General features: G+C 34.2%; 3 protein-coding genes across 12 annotated transcripts; all 3 read left to right on the plus strand.

Moving 5' to 3' along the window:
• Positions 1-6,680: 6,680 nt before the first annotated feature.
• LOC107913942 (glycogen phosphorylase 1) lies at positions 6,681-15,132 on the plus strand. Of its 2 annotated transcripts, XM_041113603.1 has the most exons (22): positions 6,681-7,473; positions 7,575-7,689; positions 7,944-8,044; positions 8,461-8,552; positions 8,883-9,018; positions 9,146-9,214; positions 9,375-9,476; positions 10,199-10,297; positions 10,532-10,642; positions 10,985-11,191; positions 11,532-11,639; positions 11,740-11,835; positions 11,964-12,020; positions 12,212-12,358; positions 12,446-12,505; positions 12,605-12,709; positions 13,042-13,203; positions 13,397-13,470; positions 13,889-14,012; positions 14,426-14,517; positions 14,667-14,787; positions 14,877-15,132. In XM_041113603.1, exons 1-22 carry the CDS (start codon positions 6,805-6,807, stop codon positions 15,027-15,029), a joined length of 3,000 nt encoding a protein of 999 aa, XP_040969537.1. In that variant the 5' UTR covers positions 6,681-6,804; the 3' UTR covers positions 15,030-15,132. The 2 variants fall into 2 exon arrangements, with proteins under 2 accessions (XP_040969537.1, XP_040969538.1); XM_041113604.1 differs by lacking the exon at positions 10,532-10,642.
• Positions 15,133-15,375: 243 nt separating this feature from the next.
• Positions 15,376-20,463, plus strand: LOC107913944 (uncharacterized). Of its 9 annotated transcripts, XR_005927134.1 has the most exons (12): positions 15,376-15,756; positions 15,868-15,995; positions 16,273-16,320; positions 16,457-16,581; positions 17,481-17,549; positions 17,674-17,727; positions 17,933-18,088; positions 18,745-18,822; positions 18,931-19,011; positions 19,096-19,161; positions 19,278-19,379; positions 19,596-20,463. XR_005927134.1 is itself a non-coding variant. In XM_016842622.2 (11 exons), exons 5-10 carry the CDS (start codon positions 17,481-17,483, stop codon positions 19,150-19,152), a joined length of 495 nt encoding a protein of 164 aa, XP_016698111.1. In that variant the 5' UTR covers positions 15,376-15,756; positions 15,868-15,995; positions 16,273-16,320; positions 16,457-16,581; the 3' UTR covers positions 19,153-19,161; positions 19,278-19,506. The 9 variants fall into 9 exon arrangements, 7 of the variants coding, with proteins under 7 accessions (XP_016698111.1, XP_016698109.1, XP_040969539.1 ...); XR_005927133.1 differs by having other exon boundaries at positions 19,096-19,379; XM_016842622.2 differs by lacking the exon at positions 19,596-20,463 and having other exon boundaries at positions 19,278-19,506.
• Positions 15,597-16,573, plus strand: LOC107915251 (uncharacterized). Its single transcript, XM_016844412.1, has 4 exons — positions 15,597-15,756; positions 15,868-15,995; positions 16,273-16,320; positions 16,472-16,573. Exons 1-4 carry the CDS (start codon positions 15,597-15,599, stop codon positions 16,571-16,573), a joined length of 438 nt encoding a protein of 145 aa, XP_016699901.1.
• Positions 20,464-21,756: the final 1,293 nt, after the last annotated feature.

A 21,756-nucleotide genomic window follows, 5' to 3' on the forward strand; every position in this document is an offset into this window, starting at 1 on the left:
ATATCAGCACCAAGTTGATCAGTAAGACAACAATAGAAAACACTTTGCAGTGTTTGTCTCCAATCCATCGATTCTAGGCCATCAGCAAGTTTATTACCCTCCCTGTAAATATGTTGGATAACCACATCCCATTCCTTCAAATAGTCCCGAGCTTTTCGAATGAAATTGATCTCCCCATCTTTAGCATTGTTGGTTAGTACGTTAATAACATCAATGCTGTCCACTTCGAGAATCAGTCGGTGTTGTCCACTCTTCCAAGCAAGCATTAGTCTTCAACCATACCCCACATCTCTGCTTCCCGTATTGAACATGAGCCAATGAGTTTAGAAAACCCAACAACCCATTCTCTCTTCCAATTCCGTATAACACCCTCACAAGCAGACACACCAGTAAAGGACTTATGAGCACCATCAATATTCAACTTGTACCATCCCAAATCAGGTTTCCTCCAGTTAGCTGACTTCACATTCCTCGAGCGACTGCTTATGATACTATTATCAGTATACTCCATCACACCAATACATTGTTGCTGCAGTCGCAAACTCCTTTCTGATACCAATTCAAGCTCTACAAAATTACCATAAAAAGTGAATCTAGTCATATACTTCCATAGGTTCCAACATAATACTCCAAAGAGAATATTCCAACTAGCACTATCTCGAGCAAAGTAACTGAGATTAGAAAGATTCCGGTTCACCTATTCAGGAATCTGCATAGTTATGAATTCAACAAGTTTCTTCTCCCAAACCAACCATTTCCAAATTACTGAAGCTACGATATATCCACGAAGCACATGGTCTAAAGTTTGATAGATGGGTCAACAACACGCTTCTTGTATTGATACCGAAGGTAAAGAGTCCAAAAATTGCCCATCAACTAAGGCCTATTAGTTTGTGCACAGTTCTGCACAAGATAATTACAAAGGTGATTGTGAATTGATTGAAATTGTTTATGTTGAAATGGGTGTTACCAAACCAAGTGAGTTTTGTGCCGGACAGGAACATTATAGATAATATTATTATTGCTCAGGAAATTATACACTCAATGATGAGTAAGTTTGGGAAGAGAGGATGGTTAGTGATAAAAGTTGACTTAGAAAAAGCCTATGACGAGTTAGAGTGGAGATTCATTGAGGATACTTTACTCAATATTAGGATTCCGACCAAGTTGAGAACTGTCATTATGCATTGTGCTAGCTTGGTCTCAACTTGGGTGGTATGGAATGGGAAGGTGACGGATTCTTTTGTTCTGTCTCGAGGTTTTTGACAAGGTGATTTGTTATCCCCTTACCTTTTTGTTTTATGTATGGAAAGGCTAGCTTAAACTATTTGTAAATCAATGGATTTAGGTCTGTGGAAATTAATTTTTTTTACTAGAAATAGCACGAGCATCTCATATTTATTGTTTGCAAATGATCTCATTTTGTTTGTTAAGGCCTCAATGGAACAAATGAGTATTATTTATCAAATTATCAATGATTTTTGTGCTTGCTCGGGCCATAGAGTGAGTGTGCAAAAGACTGAAATTTATTTCTCAAAGAATGTTGAAGATGACCTCAAACAACAATTGAGTGATATGGTTTTGCACGAGTGAATGATCTTGGAAAGTATTTGGGTGTCCCATTACTTCACCAAAAGGTGTTTAAAGGAATGTATCAATATATTATTCAAAAATTATAGTAGAAGTTATCAGGGTGGAAAGCCAAGACTTTCTCTTTAGCTGGATGCATCACCTTGGTTAAACCAATCTTGTCAGCTTTACCGATGTACACCATACAATTAACACGGTTACTAAAGGGTATTTGTAAGGAGTTGGAGAGGATAATACATCAATTCACTTGAGACAATCTACCAAATAAAAAAGGAATTAATTTAGTTAAGTGGGAGCAGGTTTGCATGCCTACATCGGGAAGAGGGCTTGGCATAAAATGTACCCAAAACAAAATGAAGCTTTTCTTATGAAAATTGGGTTCTAGGTGATGACACATGGGGACAACTTGTGGGTGTAAGTCCTGTGTATGAAATATAGATGGAACAAAATTTTGCAACTTTTTATCAAGCGAAATAATTGCTCAAGACTTTGGAAAGGAATAGGCCAAGTACGGGAGATGATTCATCAAAGAATGGTTTGGAATATTGGAAATGGTGAAAATTTTGATTTTTGAAGGGATGCATGGATGGTTGACATTAGGCCACTGATTGATTGATTAATTAAGTTGATAAGAAGAATAGTGGCAGAATCATACATGGGTCAGTGGTTTCAATCGTTACACCAAATGGTGATTGAAATTGGAGTTTATTGAAAGATGTTTTACCATACAATATTTTGCTTAAATTAGCAATAATGCTTTCGTCGGACAAGGAGTGTAACACCCCCTACCTGTATCTACTGCTGGAATAGGGTACGAGGTATTACCGGAGTTTACTGAACATTTTCAGATAATTCTGAGTCATTTATTATTCATATTTTGAAAATAATTATAACGTCTCTCTATTGGGCCCTCGAAGCCCCAAACATACATTAGAAACCAACCGGAATTAAATCGGGATCATAGAAAAAGATTTCGCAAAATCTTAAATTTTATTTTCATCTAAGTACTTACTATTTCAATGCTCCTTATAATTAAACATGTTACCATTCAATCAATAGCTTGGCACTTGTCTAAGCGTCAAACAACATCATTGTTAGTATACTTGCACATATTTCATCTAAATTCAACATTGATATACTTATTTTCTCGACATATCGCACTTGAGTTTAATAATTGTCTCAACTTACATAATTTCCTTGTATCAACATATCAAATATAATCATATATGTACATGTCATGAAACATATCATGCTCTTACCGTTTCTTCATAAGCATATATCATTCATTTCATTATATCAATATTTCATGCTCCATCATTTCCATATATTTTATGTATATTTATTCCGGTAATAGTTTATATCAAACTTAACATAAATTATATTCCATCTACTTATACTTATTTCGTTTATCTATCTTCATAATTATTTCATACAACTATTTTGTACATATATTTCCATATGACCAGTTCTTGTAAACATTTCACACAACCATTTCATATAACCATTCGTCATCTGATACGTATTACCTGAATATCAATTGTTCAATAGATGCCATAGCGTCTCCCATCCACGGTCTTATTTATCTTTGACATAATGCCATAGTGTCTTTCAACTATGGTCTTACTCATTTTCTATCATGTTGCCATGGTATCTTTCAACCATGGCCTTATTCTTTTCATGTCACGTTACCATGGTATCTTTCAACCATGGTCTTATTCATTTCATATCACGTTGCCATGGTATCTTTCAACCATGGTCTTACACATTTCATATCAGGTTGCCATGGTATCTTTCAACCATGGTCTTACACATTTCATATCAGAGAGCACACTCCTGCGAACCTCATCCTTATAGTGGGATTACCAGTCCAGGCTAAATCCCCTGTAATATAAACTCATAGAGTATTGTCGGGATTACCAGTCCAGCCTAATTTCAGACCCTAATTCGGATTACCCGTCCGGGCTAAATCCATTTTACACGTATTCTTTGGGAGGGCTATATCAGAATAGGATCACCCGTCCGGGCTAGATCCTTTTTACCGTCAATTCCTTTTCAGAGATCCATCGAATTTTCCTTTCATTCAACTGGGATTTATTTTCAATTTATATCGAGTATTAGCAATATTTCATCAATTATCATGAATTGAACATTCAAATCATATTTTTATCACATAACCACATTTTTCAAGTATTTAAAATACAATTCAGGTTACATAAACTTACCTCATTACTTGTTTGTGTTTATAACTTCATTAATCCGATCTTTTCTTTTCCACGATCAAGTCTCATATTTGAGTCGTCCGGATCTTTATAAATAAATTTGATCATCATTTTCATTCATTTCATATTCTAATGCATTTAATTAATGCTCTAGGAAAAATTACCATTTTGCCCCTAAACTTTTAATTAATGACGATTTCATCCTTAAGGTCAGGAAAATAAAATTCTTGCAATTTAATCCTTATTTCCAGCTACTATTCTCATACATATTGATAACAATCCATGAATTCTATAAAACATCAAAATTTACAATAATTTCAAAACTTTTCAATTTAATCCCTAAAACATGTTTTCCCCCTATCTTGAATTAAATTAATAATTTCATTCAATTTTATAATTTAAATAATAAAATTAATCCATTTCATGTAATTTGATCATTTCTAAAATTTTTACAAAATTACCCATAAAGTTTTACTTTTATTCAATTTAGTCCCTGAGCCTAAAATATGCAAATTAGCCATGCTAAATGAATATTCATATATGTTTTCCTCCTCCTCCACCCCATTCCACATCCTTAATGTATATAACACACTTGTAAGTAACATTATCTATATTTTTTTATTATTTACTTTTATGAATATTCAAGCTGTCCATCTATGTCATAGTCACTAAATTATTCATATCTGGAGATATAGAACTCCAAATTAAGATCCAATAATTTTCCCTGAAACTAGACTCATGTATCTTATTACCATAAAATTTTCAGAATTTTTGGTTTAGCCAATAAGTACACCTGTTCTGCTGTCTGATAGTTCTGACCCTTCTTCACTAAAAATTAATTATCTCCTCGTACAGAATTCAAATGATGTTTTCGTTTGTTTCTATTGAAAATAAACTCATTTAGGATTCTAACCATATAAATTTAAGCTCATAATTATTTTTTTCCAATTTTTTATGATTTTCCAAATTCAAAACAGGGGAACCCGAAATCATTCTGACCTTGTCTCACAAAATTTATTATATCTCATGATTTACAATTCCATTTCTTACATAATTTCTTCTATAAGAAACTAGACTTAATAAGATTTAATTTCATATTTTATTCATCCTATAATTAGATTTTTACAATTTTTGATGATTTTTCAAAGTTAGACTACTGCTGCTGTCCAAAACTATTTTAATACAAGATATTAATTACCATGTTATAACACCCTTATTTTCTTTTTCTACACCATTTCTCATCACTTTCTCTTATTTTATCTTCACTAACATATCAAGAACATAGGATCTTATGTAAGAAAACTCTACTATAACATTATTTCCATGCTTTGTCAATAATAACAAACTTAAAAACATATTGAAATCTTGATATACTTACCTTGTTCTATTGATACTAATCTTTAACTTGATTTTCTCTTTCCTCCAGCTTCTATTTCTTGAATTCAACTTGATATTCTAACTCCCCATGGTCTCCTTAACATTTTTCTCTCTTGGTAGCTATGGAAATTCTTTTGATTTTTGGGTGAAAATGGTGAATTTTTGGTAAAAGGACCAAATTGTAAAAAAAGTAAAATTTTCTTTCTTTCTCTCTTTCTCTCACGTTAGTGCATGAGAAATATGGATGAGAATTTCTTATCTTTCTTTCTTTATATACTAATAAAATAATAATAAAATATATTATTAAAATATTAATAAAATAATATTTATCTAATTAAAAAATTATAAAATATCAAAATGTCTCTAGCATCATTATTACTTTCTAGATTTCTCTCTCTTCCAATTGACCATTTTTCCCTTCATTATCTTTTAAAATTCCATCCTTGAGTCATCATTTAATTTGGTAAAATTGTAGTTTAGTCCCTCATAGTTATTATCTATTCAATTTGGTCCTAATTCATCCATTTTCCTTAGTTTCTAGATCATTCCACCCTTAAAATGTTTACACTATTGGTCCTTCAACTTTTTCATATTTACACTTTAACCCCTCAAATTTTGAGTATTTACTCTTGTGCAATAAAACTTTTCTCACTTTTACAATTTAGTCCTTTCTTGAATTAATATATTATAATATACTTCCCAATATTGACATAACTCAAAATTTCTCTTTTTGTCACTTTATTTCCTTATTTTACTATATCACGGATAATATTTTACTGTAAAAATTTTCGGAATATTACAAGAAGGGCAATGTGGATTCTTTGGCTTGGAGATAGGATGCTAATAGGAGATTCACTGTGAAATCGACCTACTTAGTGGCGTCAAATAATTTAATGGAGGGGTGTAAGAATGGTGGAAACCAGTATAGCATTTTAGAGGACCCTAAAGAATTTGAATTTTCCTATGATTAATGTGCTTGGATAATTTGTTAATAAACAATTAAAGGAAAAGAAGGCATATATGACCATCAAGGTGCGAAGTGTGCATAATCAATTTATTTTCTAATATAATATTAGATATAGATGCTATATCTATAAAAGAAATTATATATTTAATTTTATGTTCATATCAAAAATAAAAATGATAAAAACATAGGCCTAAACATCAATATATAATAAATTATAAAACAATTTACTACATTTATTATTAGTATTTAACAACAATTAAGGTAAAAAGAAATTCATTAATCTCTCATAGTAATAGCATCGTTGAATTCAGTGCGTCGTGATTATGGGCCAAATCCATCTATCTTGGATTGGATTACCCCCCCCCCCCAACACACATCACCAAAATTTGTTGGAAAAAGATAAAATGAAAAGTGGGCATGCAGTACACGTGATATTTCCACACCTGCGACAGTCTGGCTGAAGAACGAGTTAAAATGTTAAATTTGCTAACGTGGCGTATATTTAAACTAGATCTCACGGTTATCAACTCACCTCGTTTTCGCTTCCTGCCATTTTTACTACGTTTTCACGAATCTCTAATTTTAACTAATTTTCCTCCATCTTCTTCAATGATTATGTAAAAGCCTGCAAAATCTCAGTTGTCCAGTACAATGGCTACCCTCTCCTTTTCTTCCCTCAAACCAAACACGTTATTTTCTTCTTTTCTCTTCCCTTCTAAAAACATATCTTCCCGCCCAATTATCTATACCCTTCCTGATCGGAACACTCCTCCACTCACTTTCTCTGCTGCCAAACGCCCTCCCGCCGCATCCGCAACCAATTCATCCTCTTCCGTTACCGTCGAAACCGTCTCTCCTGAAAATGACGATAACTCAACCGTTTTCGTCATCCGTGCGCGTAACCGTACCGGTCTCCTCCAAGTTATCACGCGCGTCTTCAATATCCTCGGTCTAAGCGTCGAGAAGGCCACCGTAGATTTTGAAGAAGACTATTTTGTCATGACGTTCTTCGTAACTGATTCCCGCGGCAACAAGATCGATGATCAGAAGAGCTTGGAAAGTATCAACAAGGCCTTGATCGACGCAATCGACGGTGACGATGATGCCGCCTTGTCTGTGGCTCCGTCAGATAGAGGGGTCGTGGTTAGGAAGCCTCGGTTGGATTTTGGGGAGAGGAAAGGCCAAGCTGAGAGGATGCTTGGATTGATGGATGTTTTCTTGAAGAACGACCCGATTAGCTTACAAAAGGATATTTTACATCACGTTGAGTACACGGTGGCTCGATCGCGATTTAGTTTCGATGATTTTGAAGCTTATCAAGTAAGATAAAGTTTCGTTGTTGGGTTGAGAATGAATTTTGACTTTCTTTTTAAAAATTTGGCGGGAATGTATAGTATAACTTAAGTGCGATTGTTTAACAGGCTTTGGCGCACAGTGTAAGAGATCGGTTGATTGAACGTTGGCATGATACTCTGATACATTTCAAGAAGGAAGACCCAAAGCGAGTTTACTTTCTTTCGCTTGAGTTTCTTATGGGTATACTTCTTACCTTTATGAGCCTTATAATGTTTACTCTAATTAAAATGATGGATAAGTTTAAGAGCTCTCGAGAAGTTTGGTTATGCTTTCTATTACTCTCCTAGCACCTATAGTTTATCAAATCTAGAGGATCAGACTTCGGTTTCTATTACAAGTAGAACTAGTTTTTGAATTCACATGTTATTCTGGATTTTCTTCAGTGCTTTAAATATCATTCATGCTAAACAACTATTTGCAATTTATATTTTCAGGGCGTTCGTTGTCAAATATTGTCATCAACCTTGGAATTCGCGACCAATTTGCAGATGCTTTAAGCCAGCTTGGTTTTGATTTTGAAGTTTTAGCTGAACAGGTTAACTTGACATTTGATTTTCTTCTGTACTCCTTTATTGTCCTAATCTTAGATTATTATTACTAGCATATCACGATCAGGAAAAGTAATTGTTTGTTTGCGAGGAGAATTGAATACATCAAGTATATTTATTGGAGATCATGTTGTGTGGTAGTCGGAGATTTGAATCTAGGTGAATCCAATGGATGGCCATATTCTTGGGAGCCTAGAGCCAAAAAACTGTATGATGTTAAGGTGTGCTCATCCTTTCGAAACAGTCTCTCCTTGGAATTAGAGCTCAAGGGAGATCTCTGTTTGAACAAGTTAAAAACTGAATTCTTAATCATGTTGGAAGAAAGCTTTTCTTATATATATACATTGTACACTCAGATAATTATTTACTTTCCTCTTTATCTTATTCATTATGATATTCTAAGGAAGGAGATGCTTGCCTGGGTAATGGAGGCCTTGCTCGTCTTTCAGCATGTCAAATGGATTCTCTAGCAACTTTGGACTACCCTGCAGTGGGGTATGCCTCTATTGTATATTTTTCTTGTAAGATTTGTGGAAGCATTTCAAGTTAAAAGTAATACATATAAGTCTTCCATTAAGTAGGGGTACTGAATCATTATCCATACTGGCTTTGAAACCAAAAGGATTATGGGCCGTGAAGCTGACTTGCTTATCTTCTAATTAGTATCAGCTTATTTATAATCTATGCTAGTTTTCCTTTTTCAATATCATTTAGCGAATTCTTGCATCAAAATCATGTCATTTAGTTCATGCATAACTTGTATATCCTCAAACGAGAATTGGCTTTTATGTTTAATAATCTAATTCTAGGGGATTGTTTCTGCAGCTATGGATTACGCTACCAGTATGGGTTGTTCCGTCAAGTTATAGTGGATGGATTTCAACATGAACAGCCTGATTATTGGTTAAATTTTGGAAACCCTTGGGAGATTGAGCGGATTCACATAACATATCCTGTAAAGGTTTGTAAGCACTTAGATGTGTTCAATTATCTGTGGGAATATTGGATGTTTGACTTTATCTTTCTATTCTTTTGCAATTCTGTATTGTTTACTAAACTTCTGTTCACTATGATTTTGGATGGTAAAGTTCTATGGGACAGTCACAGATGAATTTTTGAATGGAGAGAAATGTAAAGTTTGGGTTCCTGGAGAAATGGTAAGGCTGTAATTCTTTTCATAAATTGAAGCCTAGACATTTGCATAAAATTCTTTACCCATTAGTTATACTCATGGGCGATGCATGATTTAAATGAGTGCTAAATTTAAGTGAATGTGGTTGGCGTTTTTTTAGCTTAGCAATATCTTCATGTTCATAGGTTGAAGCTGTGGCATATGACAATCCAATACCTGGTTATGGAACAAGGAATACCATTAATCTTCGCCTTTGGGCTGCGAAACCAAGTGATCAACATGATATGGTAATTTTGACAAATCCAATCAGTTATGCATGAGTTCTATGTACACTTAGGTGGATTAAACTAAAGTATGAAGATCTGGCACATAAAACTAATTCTTATGATCTAGATTCGCTAGAAATGCTATAGTTGGACTGAGCTAACAATGCTGATTTGGTAGCTTAAAACATAGTCATAAATGCAATCATGTGTTTTTTTTCTTTACGGATCTCTTCTATATCCTACCCATCAAGCTCTGCTTAGACAGCGAGGGATTTGGAAATCTTTTTGAATAATTTCTTTCAATTGTTTTGGCTTAATTGTTTTGAAACATGCTTAATCCAACTGAAGTGATATCAGTTATTTGCTGTTTCAATGTGCTCATTTCTTTTATCTTTCTCTTCTTTTTTTTTTATTTCACTATTTGCATTTCGGAGAATTATATTTTGGCTAGAGCTTATATTAGTAAGGTTAGCATCTATCCTGTCTTGTATAGTCTTTGAGGCAGGTATTTGATGTCGGTTCTAGAAAGATTTCTTAATTAGTAAGAATTTTGTATATTTCAGATATTTTGTTACTTTTATTTTTAGAGATTGTAATTTTCTGTAGGTGTTATTTTGGAAAATTCTTTAAGATTTTGATTTTTGGTTTTTTATGATATTTATTGCCATACATGCTTATGGATTCTTGTTAGTATGCGACCTTGTTATGTCTTAAATTCTTGGGTTTGGAGCATGGCAATGCAGGAGTCTTTTAACACTGGGGATTATGTTGATGCTGTAGTCAATAGACAGAGGGCTGAAAGTATTAGTAGCATACTATACCCCGACGATCGTTCTTATCAGGTGTGATTGTTACATCAAGATTATAGTCTGCCTCATCAATTTTTTCATGCTTCATCTTCTAAAGTTTTTACTGCAATTGTTTGATTTATGGGAAATTAAAGGTACTTAGTCGGAGATTATTAATGTTGCATTCACTGAAAACTTGGTTGAAATGTTTGCTAGGGGTTGAACAAATATGTTTCTTTGTCTTTCTTTAGATCTACATTCATATTTCTTTTTGGTGGTTTCTTTCAGGGCAAAGAATTGCGGTTGAAACAGCAGTATTTCTTTGTATCCGCATCAGTACAAGACATCTTCAGAAGATTCAAAGACACTCATAAAAAATTTGACGAGTTTCCAGAGAAGGTTCTTAGCTGCATGTTTCATGTGTCTATTAGTGCATAAGCATATGTAGAGACCCCTCGAATGGGATTAGTTTGTACTGATCTGATCATGTAGTGAGGTGACATGGCTTGGTTCTACCTCCTGAATCTTGTGTAACATAGCTGTTCTCAAGGTTCTCTCAGGTTCTCAATGTCACATCCTTGACAATTGATTTGCTTTCAGATGATGGCAGTAGTGAGAGTTGAGTGAGGAATCTTTCTCTTTACTGAGAAGATTTTCGTTCCACTTTTATTATCATCCCTAGGTTGAGTGCTGACTGCTGCTTGACTCGTGTTCTGTCAACTCCAATTGCATTTTATATAGGTTGCACTGCAGCTGAATGACACTCATCCATCTCTTGCAATAGCTGAGGTGATGAGAGTGCTTCTGGATGAAGAGCATTTAAGCTGGCATAGAGCATGGGACATCATATGCAAAATATTTTCGTTCACAACTCATACTGTGTCACCTGAAGGACTGGAGAAAATTCCTGTGGATCTACTGGGCAACCTTCTCCCTCGACATTTGCAGGTGTGTTTTGTTTGAATTTTGCAATGTACTTTCTGCTTTGATAAAGTTTACCCGTTTCTTTGAATTACTTTATGTGATTGAAAGCCTAAGTAATTCTACTGGACAAGCTTCATCTTACAATATTCTTTCATTTATATCTGATGTCATATGGTATAAGCTTCATCTTAATAATTTTCTTAACTACAGCATCGTGCCTCCAAGGTACAGAAGCATGCATGTGGTTAATTATTATTTTCCACGTAACTCTTTCCTGTATTACCACACTCCTTTAGATTGTAATTTATTAGTTTGATTGGTTGTCAACTTGTTTCCTAATATTTTAGAAAATTGCTCTTTTCAGATTATATATGACATAAACTTCAACTTTGTGGAAGAGTTAAAGAAGATGATTGGTTTAGATTATGATCGGCTGACCAGGATGTCAATTGTTGAGGAAGGTGCTGTGAAGGTATATATCTCAAATTTTATGGGTTTCTAAAATTTATGTTGTGTTGATGGATTGCTAGAATGTTATGAAAATTGAAGTTCATAACCATCCCTTTTGTCAGAATATTCGAATGGCAAATCTATCAGTTATTTGTTCTCATACCGTGAATGGTGTGTCCAGATTACATTCAGAGTTGTTGAGAACAAAATTATTCAAGGTAAAACTTATATTTGTTTTTTCCTGCTTAAACGTTGCCTTTCCTTGTAACAAGTTTGAAATAGAACTCAGCTACGATGAATGTCTTTAATTAGTTGATCTTAATTGTTGTCCATTAATGCTTTTCAGGACTTTTATGACCTATGGCCGCACAAGTTTCAATACAAGACTAATGGGGTGACACAGGTTTAAAATAAGTTACAGTTTTTCAGTACATTAACTTACTGATAGGTTAAGTTGTTTGCTACCTGTAAATAAATTTTAGACTTGTTACTGTGATGCTGTGATGCATCTTGCCCTGATAACTAAAAGTACGCGAATAATTTAAATTCACCCGCTGTGTAGTTATTTTGATCTCTTAATATTTGGTTTCTCAGCGTCGCTGGATTGTTGTTAGCAATCCTAGTTTATGCGCTCTTATCTCAAAATGGCTTGGAACAGAAGCTTGGATCCGTGATATTGACCTTTTAATAGGCTTGAGAGATTATGCAACTAATGCTGAATTGCATCAAGAATGGAAGATGGTACTTTCATAGTTGGCATGCTTCACCTTTGAAACAAAACATATCATTGGCTAACTCATTCATTTATTGTTAAATATTATCTCATAGGTTAAGAAGGTCAACAAAATAAGGCTTGCCGAGTACATTGAAGCGATGAGTGGTTTGAAGGTTTTGAAGAAAGCTATAGTTTTTGCACCTACATTTCTTTTTCCATTTTTAAGGAGCTCTGAAATGATGTAATGTTGGTGCATTATTTGTAACGGGCAGGTCAGCTTGGATGCAATGTTTGATGTGCAGACAAAGCGAATACATGAATATAAGCGGCAGTTGCTTAATATACTTGGCATTATCCATAGATATGATTGCATCAAGGTTAACACCATCTTTGGCTGAAAGAGCCATGAAAACTTGTGGAATTTATCAAATGCTTCTTTTTATATGTGCCTTTTTGAATTGTCCTTGTAGCAAACTAACAACATAGGTTTAAGTTATTACCATCCTGTTGCTGGATGTTTGCAAGACCAACAATTCCTTACTCATTGTAATATGAGTTGATTAACCATTTCCTTAACCATCATCTTTTTGGCTTTGCATAAAGATGTTTAAGTATTAAAAATTGTGCATATTTTCGAACTTTGTAAAATAAGTTAAAAGAATGTGTAACTCAGAGGTATCTTTGCTCATGCTATTCTCATTTGGTGCAGAATATGGACAAGAATGATAGGAAAAAAGTTGTACCACGGGTCTGCATAATTGGAGGAAAAGCTGCTCCAGGATATGAAATTGCAAAGAAGGTTATAAAACTCTGTCATGCTGTGGCTGAAAAGATCAACAATGATAATGATATTGGAGATCTTTTAAAGTTGGTAAGCTAGTATTTATTTTATCTAGAAGTTCAATGGAACTCTGAAGCGTGTATTGTTTACTAAGAAGGGTGAGTAATTTACCCTTAAAACAGATATAATCAGCAACCATGATGATGAATTAAAGCTGCAAGGACCTTTATATTTGTCTTCTAATAACATATCTGTCTTTCTAAGTCATTAAGTACTATTGCAGGTCTTTATCCCTGATTACAACGTTTCTGTTGCTGAGATGGTAATACCAGGGGCTGACCTTTCTCAACATCTAAGGTAGTATGCATAAGTTTTGCACATTAGATGATATTATTAATTTCGTTAGCAGTTACATTATGTTTTTTAGTGATTGCTGATTGTGATTTTTCTTTGTGTTTTTATGTGGTCAACTATTGGCTTCACTTATATAGATAGATCTATTTGTCACTCTAAAGTTGTATACCTCCATTTTACCATTTATTTGGGTCGAAATATTTTGGAATCTTTTAGTATTAATTGTCATTAAGCTTACGTATGAGCAGTTCAGAATCACTAGGTTGATGGAATAATATAATATAATATCCAAGTGATTAGTTGGGGCAGAATTAGTCTCTCCACCTTCTGAGCCCCTTTTTCCAGAATTAAAAAAAAAAAAATCCTCCTTCCACTCAACTTGTCTACTTCTGATGTATACTATTTTTATTTCCTGGTCCAGCACTGCAGGACATGAGGCATCAGGAACTGGCAGCATGAAATTCTTGATGAACGGATGTTTACTTTTAGCCACAGCAGACGGTTCTACAATTGAAATGGTTGAAGAAATAGGTCAGGATAACGTGGTAAGTGCTAAATCAACAGTCATACAAATGAATCAAGGTAAAAGTACCATAAAGTCCTCTATATTAGGAGTCAGATTGCATTTTACCTCCTCTACTCAAGAAATAAGCAAATTAGTCACTATACATTAGATCAAAGAGCAAACTGGTCTTTCTATAAAAAATTTCATCCATTTCTGCTTTTAAAAGTTGGTCTCTTTACGTTAACATGAGGTACACGAGGCACGTCATATGTCACTGTCTAGTTATTTCGTCAATCATGCCAGTTTTTAATAATACAAAAGAATGAAATTTTTAATAGAAAGTACCAATTTACTGTTTAATCTAATGTACAGGGGCTGGTAGAGCCTCCATGGTATTTTTATAATGAATTAACAATATTAGTAGGAGTAGATTTCTGATAACATTTCTTTCAGTTCCTGTTTGGAGCAAAAGCGCATGAAGTTGTTGCGTTGCGCAAGAAAGGACCCACTCTTAAAGTTCCTCTTCAGTTTTCGCGTGTTGTAAGGTATTATACCCCTTCATTCTACGTAATGTATAGCTTTATCAGTACGTTTATGTATCCTTGCTTTTCTTATACAGAGGTTGAGTTGATTTAGATATTCTTGGTTTAAATTTCCAGTGATTTGAGTGGCATTGTGTAACTATTATATGTAGGATGATCCGAGACGGTCATTTCGGGTTTGAAGACTATTTCAAATCTTTGTGCGACAAGATAGAGGGCACGAGTGACTATTTTCTTCTTGGTGCCGATTTTATGAGCTATCTAGAGGCCCAGGTAAATAGTTGGTTTTCCATCAGTTAGAAATAAGAATACCTTGTAAAAGGGAATTGCATTTTAATTGTGGACTGTGTTGAGATGAACAGGCAGCCGCTGATAAAGCGTTCGTTGATGAAGAGAGATGGACAAAAATGAGTATACTTAGTGCAGCTGGCTCTGGGAGATTTAGCAGTGATAGGACAATCCAAGAGTATGCTGAAAACACTTGGGACATTCAACCTTGCAGATGTCCCTTTTGATTTGGAAAGTGAGAGCTACTCGAAATAGAATGAAGCTCTCGCAATGTCATGTGCGGGGCTTTTTTATTTAATAATAAAATAAAACGAATTGAATCGAATAAAATTACAATGAATAATAACAATGTTTCTAAAATTAATAATAGAAAATAATCAAAGCAGAAACAAAATTAATAATAGAAAATAATCAAAGCATTCAAAAATATTTGAGTTGGAGCTTGAGATAAATATTGTTGTTGATAGGACGTTATAAATGTTTATTTAAAAAAATTCAGACGGAAACATATTGCAAACTTTTTTGCCCATTTCAAACAATTTTGATTTTGGACGAATTATAATAATATCTTCTCTTTTCCTTTACCAAAAAGATATATCTTGTCTTTTTCGTAAATAGAAATAACTTTATTCAACTGATTTTTGTTTGGTTGTTCATACTTCATGAAATAACAATTTTCTCCTGGATTCTACAAGCTTCGATTACCCGCCACTATTTCTGTTTACTTCTTCCGAGAAGAAAAAGGGAGAAAAGATAAAAATAAAAATAAAAAAGGTTGTTTAGAAGAGGCAGTAATGGCGGTTAATATGAATCTCCTTCCCTCCATTTTCAGTTTTTTCTTCTTCGTCTTCTTCTTCTTCTTCTTGTCACTCGCATCTCAAGATGAACAAAGTAACAACCACAATCTCTTGATCCTTGAATTGCGCGACGCCAAGCTCAAGATCTCTCGTTTGGGTAAAATTTCTTTTTTATTTCTTTACTGATAAATATATACCTTACTTAGAGTTTCCAAACAAACACTGATCTTAACCTCGATTCCTTGATTGTTGTAAAATATGGATGCAGAATCTGTTCTTGAAGAAAGAATTCAAGACCTTAATGCTAAAACCCTTTCTCTTAAGGAACACCCGAAATCCCTCGAGGACATGGCAAACAAGAGCACTTATCTGCAGTCTGCTCTATCTGATCTTAAGGTTCAATTCTTTCCTAAGAAGCTTTGCTTTTGTTTTTAGCTTTGTTTTCATTTGTATGTTACTCGGGTTTATTTGGATTGAATGCCTTCTCCCTATTGTTGTCTCAAAATGAAAAAAAAGGTGGGGGGTGCTTTTGAAAGCAGAAAATTGAATATTGGTAGGGTTTATTCACTTAGTAATCTTGTTCCAAAATTACATAGCATATTGACATGTAATTTTGCAATTTCTAAATGTAGATATCAAATTGAAATGTTATTTTGCAATTTCTAAATTGTAGGATCATTCGTTTCTTGCTGATGAAAAGCTTAACGCTCAAGAAGAGGAGGTTCGTTTTAAATGCTTCTATAAATATAATCGCTCTTTCAATTTTTTTTTCGTCCTATTTGATTCCTTGTCATGTTTGTAAGGGTGAGTGGCAAGAAATATTTGCTTTTGTGCAATTCAACTGACTTTAGTACCAGGCTTCATGATCCTAGGTACACGGCCTTTGGGCTGTTTCGAGAAAGAGCAGTTTCGATCTTTATGTTTTAGAGTTGAAGGTACAGGACGCTGAGGATAGACCGGAAGCTGTTACATAGTTGGAAAGGTTAGCATTTACATTCGTTAATTTTGTTTCTGTGTAGAGACTCTGCTTGTAAATGATGAGATCTTCGTCTTGTTGTTTTTTTTTTTTTTTGGGGGGGGGTACAATTATAATATGAGGTGAACCCTAAACCCTGGGGTGTCAACAAGAGAGCATCAATCACTGCTCCAAGGGGATGTTGGTGAGGGGTTTTTCTTGTTTGTCATACACCATGACCATCTAATGCTGAATGACTAAGTATTTCTTCATATTATAACGTTATATAATCTATAATAAACTTTAATGCCTCGTTTAGTTATCTAGTGTATTAACACAAGGAAAAGCTTACTACATAAGTATTAATATAGTTTGTCATAACATATAGTGTATATTTAAACTTGAAATTAGAAAGATAAGTAGAACTCTAGTAAAAAATAGGAACTCTAGTTAGTTTGTAACTCATGTACTAAGACATGAAGAAATAATATTCCTACCGAACGTAGCATAAGAGTTTCATCAATAACTGCAAGAATGCTTTAAGCACCTATTTGCTGCTGTTCCAATTATTGAAGTTTGTGTTGCCTCATTTCTAGATTTAAATATCCTTGTTGGGTTGGGAGAGGTTTTGTTGGGTTGGTTATCAGGTATTATGGTTTAGGTACCAGTCACTGGCTCAACGCTAAGCTGTATTTCTTTAAATGGAAGAGAATTATTATATCCTCATATTCTTTCTAAGTTGTTAATGAAAATGACCATATTTTATCAGAACTCTTTCTTGGTTATTTGAACTTTCTTTTGATTGTTGATGTGTAAAAGCCTTGAAAACTTGTTTATTGCCTTTTGATTTTATTATCTCTTGATATAACTAATATTGAAATAACTTGTATTTTACTCACTCAAAGTTTCATTCCCTTGCATTTTAGATGGCAGAAGTTGTTACAGAACAATGGGTTCAAATTCAACATCTTGAGCAGTTACTTCAAATTGCTAAAGTATGGTCTTAGGCCCTAATGATATCAGTTATTTGTTAAACTCGGGGAAATTTGAAAGAAAATGACGATAAAGGTTTTTCTCATTATAATTATCCTTTATTTGCATCATTTCTTTGTGTTACAGATGAGGGCATTGCAAGCTCAAAAGCAAAGGAATATGAGATGCACATTCTTAAAGGTAAGATAATAAGTTGACAGTCTTTCAGACCTCTTCTTTTCCTCAGTCTATGTCCCTTTAAATTACTGGAAATTTTATCTTTGTATATCAAAGCATCAGCAACAGTTATAACTTTTATAGTTCCTTTTAGTTAAGGCAAAAATACTTTGTCATATGCTCGTTTTTCATGTTAGTCATAAGATAATCTAATCTTGTATGTGAATAGTTCATAGATGGCATTTCTGGAAGACATCTACCGAAGCTGTTCAAGGCCTTGGATGCTTATTCATTGGGAAAAGGACCTATCATAAGATACTATGTGTCTCAAGCTCTGCAACAATTGAAAAGATTTTACTCAGCTATTAGAAGGTTTCACCCTGAGGTATGTTTGATACTGCATGACTTTCTAGATTCTTGTCTGAAAAATAGTGGTGTCACTCTTGAAGGTCTTCACATGTCAAAACTTACTTGACATTACCTTTGTGAAAGTTTCCATAAAAAAAAGTGGTCACGAAACATTTGAATTTCAGTATTGCGCTTGCCTCTATCAACACCTCTTCCACTTTCCTTAGCAATTTGACCCAGAAGACTGTAAGATATAATGGCTTCAAGATTGCAGAATCTCTTTCTTTTACTAAGTTCTGAAACTTATTATGGAAACTTTTGGTCTTTTCCAACCTAAAAAATGGAAAATCGGTGGGTTGATCGGTCATGTAAATAAGACTGAGTATTCGTGGAATTATAGTTCTATCAGCCAAGAAGAGTATATTATGAACCTTAAACTATGTACCTACATAGACTATGTACCTTAATTGGCCCTTTATTGTTGCCTTGAATGATATTAACCATACTCTAACTTTTATGACCAAGGCACTGAAATTGCTTGTAAGAGAAGGATAATAATTGTCTTGCACTTTCAACTTGAAATTCTCTGCGTACAATCATCTCTGTTGGATGTATGCAGACATTAATTCTGCAATCTTGTACTTTACTTCAGAATATTATTTAGTAACAATTCAATTTTCCTCCAATGCACAGAATTTGGCCTGCTTTACAATTGGAGTTAAATTTCTTCCATCTGTCTCCTTTGTGCTCATCAGAGGTTCCAGTTTACAAGTTAATATGTATTAGTTTTAGAAAATATTGACCAAGTACAAAGAAGTATATCCCTTCCCTAGGAACCTCTGGCTTTGCAAGAAATAAATGTTTTCTGTTTGTTTGCAGTTGCAAGCTTTCATCAAAGAGGAGATGCAAAGAAATGAACTTACTGCTGCTTTTGTCAATGATGAACTGGTATTCTTTCTGGTATGTTCTTGAGTACCAGCTGCCATCTTCTGTACATGAAGATTTACTTGAATTGCTGGTATAATTCTTTTTATGGTATTTCAGGCTTCTGCTTTCATTACCTTCCCTGTACTGGGTGCTTGGATGCTGCTTTTAACATAGTTCAGCTAGGTGAAGAAATTTTCTTTTAGGGGGTAGTGTCTTACCCTGAAATAGTAGGTGACATCCAAGCTGTTGTACTTTGTTTTCTCTGATCTCTTTTACAGATTGGTTTTTGATATTAAAAGGTGAAAGAAGAGTTAGACACATGTACAGCGTACAGCGCCTGGTCATTTTGCTGCCAATGAGTCAATTTTACATGGAAGTATTCCAGGGTCCAGATTAATACAGTATGATATTCATTGACCCAAATGTTGATTTTTGAGGCTTATGATATTTGCATATATTTGTAGCGTAATCAAAATTGGAGTCGATCATTGAATTGATTGTGTACAAATATACGTAGACATTAACACATTGGGAGCGTTTCACGTCCATGATAATTTTAATCATTTTTCTTTAAAAAAAATGTGGGGATTTTAATTTTAATTTTTTTTCTTAAAAAGCTGGTTCCGGTAACGCCGTTGATGAAACTAAAGAAGAGCCGTGGCATCCATGAGTGAAGAATAACTATTAAACAAAAACAAATGAGGAAAGTGGTGAGGAGGAATCGCAGATTTTTGTTAAAAAAAGGAAAACGTGAATTCATTGATGATTCATCATCTCTCTGTAGTCAGTCATCATGAAATCAACGTAAAGAAAGGCAAATGGCAGGCGATAAGGCAATTCCTTGATGAAGGTATTTCAAGTCTTGCAAAAAAACAAAAACCCTTCCTTTGTTTCTTTTTCTTTTTTTTGTCACCTTCCGAAGTCACAAGGCTAATCCATAGTTGAGACTAAAAAAAGAAAAAATGGAAGAGTCGACATGGGAGCAAAAGCTCCAGGCTCTAACCCACATCCTAACAAGCCCCACAACCTCACCGCCTCTCCACTCTCAACTCTTCATCTCCACACAAATCCCATGTTTCCTCAACTGGGATTTCCCTCCAATTCTCTGCAATAAACCCAACTCCCATACCTTCCCATCCCTCCACCTGAAATGGGGAATCTCTCTTTTCCTCAAAAGGGTCTCAAGATTGGGTGTCCCCGAAACTTCCTGGAGGTCCAAGTGCCCGTACTATCAGCCCCCACCACTGATTCTGGCCAAGGGAGTGGATGAAGCACAATGGGTCGATGCGCAAAAGCGAGAGTATGTTAGGAAGAGGCTGAGAAGGAAACGCCTAGAAAGCCATGTCCACCCTTTAATTCCGATTTTGATTCCCGATTTATTATTGTTCTCCCTGCTCTGGTTCAATCCATTTCCCCTTAATGATTCCTGACAATTTTCCTTGTCTCAGAATTGTGTAATAATAAGTACTTAACTCTTATGTCTTATCAGTTCTCTTGTCAACGTTGGATCATTTTATTTGCTTTGGTCGATTTCGGATTTCTTTCTCGGTAGCACTGTTGTTTGCCTTAACAAAATATCTACTCTCAGAAATTTTTCTTTCTTTTATAGAAGAAGAAGATGATGATGATGATGATGATGATGAAAAGGGGCTTAAATTGAGGCCCCAAGTAAATTAATTAGAAGCTCCAACAACATCATAAAGCAAAACCAGTAATAAAGAGTTCTGATTCACTTTGCTTAATATAGAATTTACCTTTGCCAGATAAGCCCGCCTGTAATTTTGGTTAACGTCTAAACATGCATTTATTTATTTATTTACAACTTACATCATCAATTTTCTCCCCATGTATAACCGACCAAACTCCAACTGCACTACCTGAAACTATTTATTCGGTTTAGTTAAATCTGGCCTCCACTTTACCACAACATAGTGGGGCGGGCCATCGCCTCCACTTTATTCAATACTTTCAGCTTCTAGAATTAAAAACAATACATCATGGTTTCTTTATTATGTTACTTTAATTTTTTCCCCTTTTCGTATAGTCTTGTTTTATATTAGCAATGTTCATAAAAGGTTGAAGTTTTGGATTTTAAATGTTTGAGTTTAAGTTTTACCATCTATAATTGCAATACGGGTCTCTGTCACTTAGTGTCTATGTTGTGTGTTTTACCTAATTGTTTTTTTTTTAGATTTTATCATGTTTTTGTTCAATTCTTTATCTATTATGAATTGTATCAGTTGAATTTTAAGTTATAATTTATTGAACATATATATTTTTTTTTGTCTTCTAATTGTACAGTTTTATACCAGTGAATTTTTTTAAAAAAAAATCATGTGATTATAGAATATATGACATATATTTATGAAATTTTTAGAAAAAAAAAAGAAATGTTAAGTATATATCATTTTCAGTCACATTAGAATCCTGATAATACATTATTTCTACGGCTTCTACTTCACTAAACTGATGATCACATTGGATACTACCTTTTCTTTTCTTTTTAACTTAATAGTTTTAATGCTTTTCGAGTTTGGCAAACATTTTTTTCAAAAATTGGGTAGGATTCGATGGCCAGATTGATACAATCTTTGTACGGCCGAAACGCTTCCCCACCGTTAATCAAGCAACTAAACTTCACTTAATCCAAGGAAAAGAAGAAAAGCAAAAAGTAAAAGCCAAAAGAAAAATTATTCAATTGATTGGTCAAACACTAACGTTGACAATAAAGCATTTTTCTTTTAACTCTCTACCATTGATTTTTTATTCCAACCCATC

This window comes from Gossypium hirsutum, chromosome A05 (assembly GCF_007990345.1).
Source record: "Gossypium hirsutum isolate 1008001.06 chromosome A05, Gossypium_hirsutum_v2.1, whole genome shotgun sequence".
Classification (NCBI taxonomy): domain Eukaryota; kingdom Viridiplantae; phylum Streptophyta; class Magnoliopsida; order Malvales; family Malvaceae; genus Gossypium; species Gossypium hirsutum.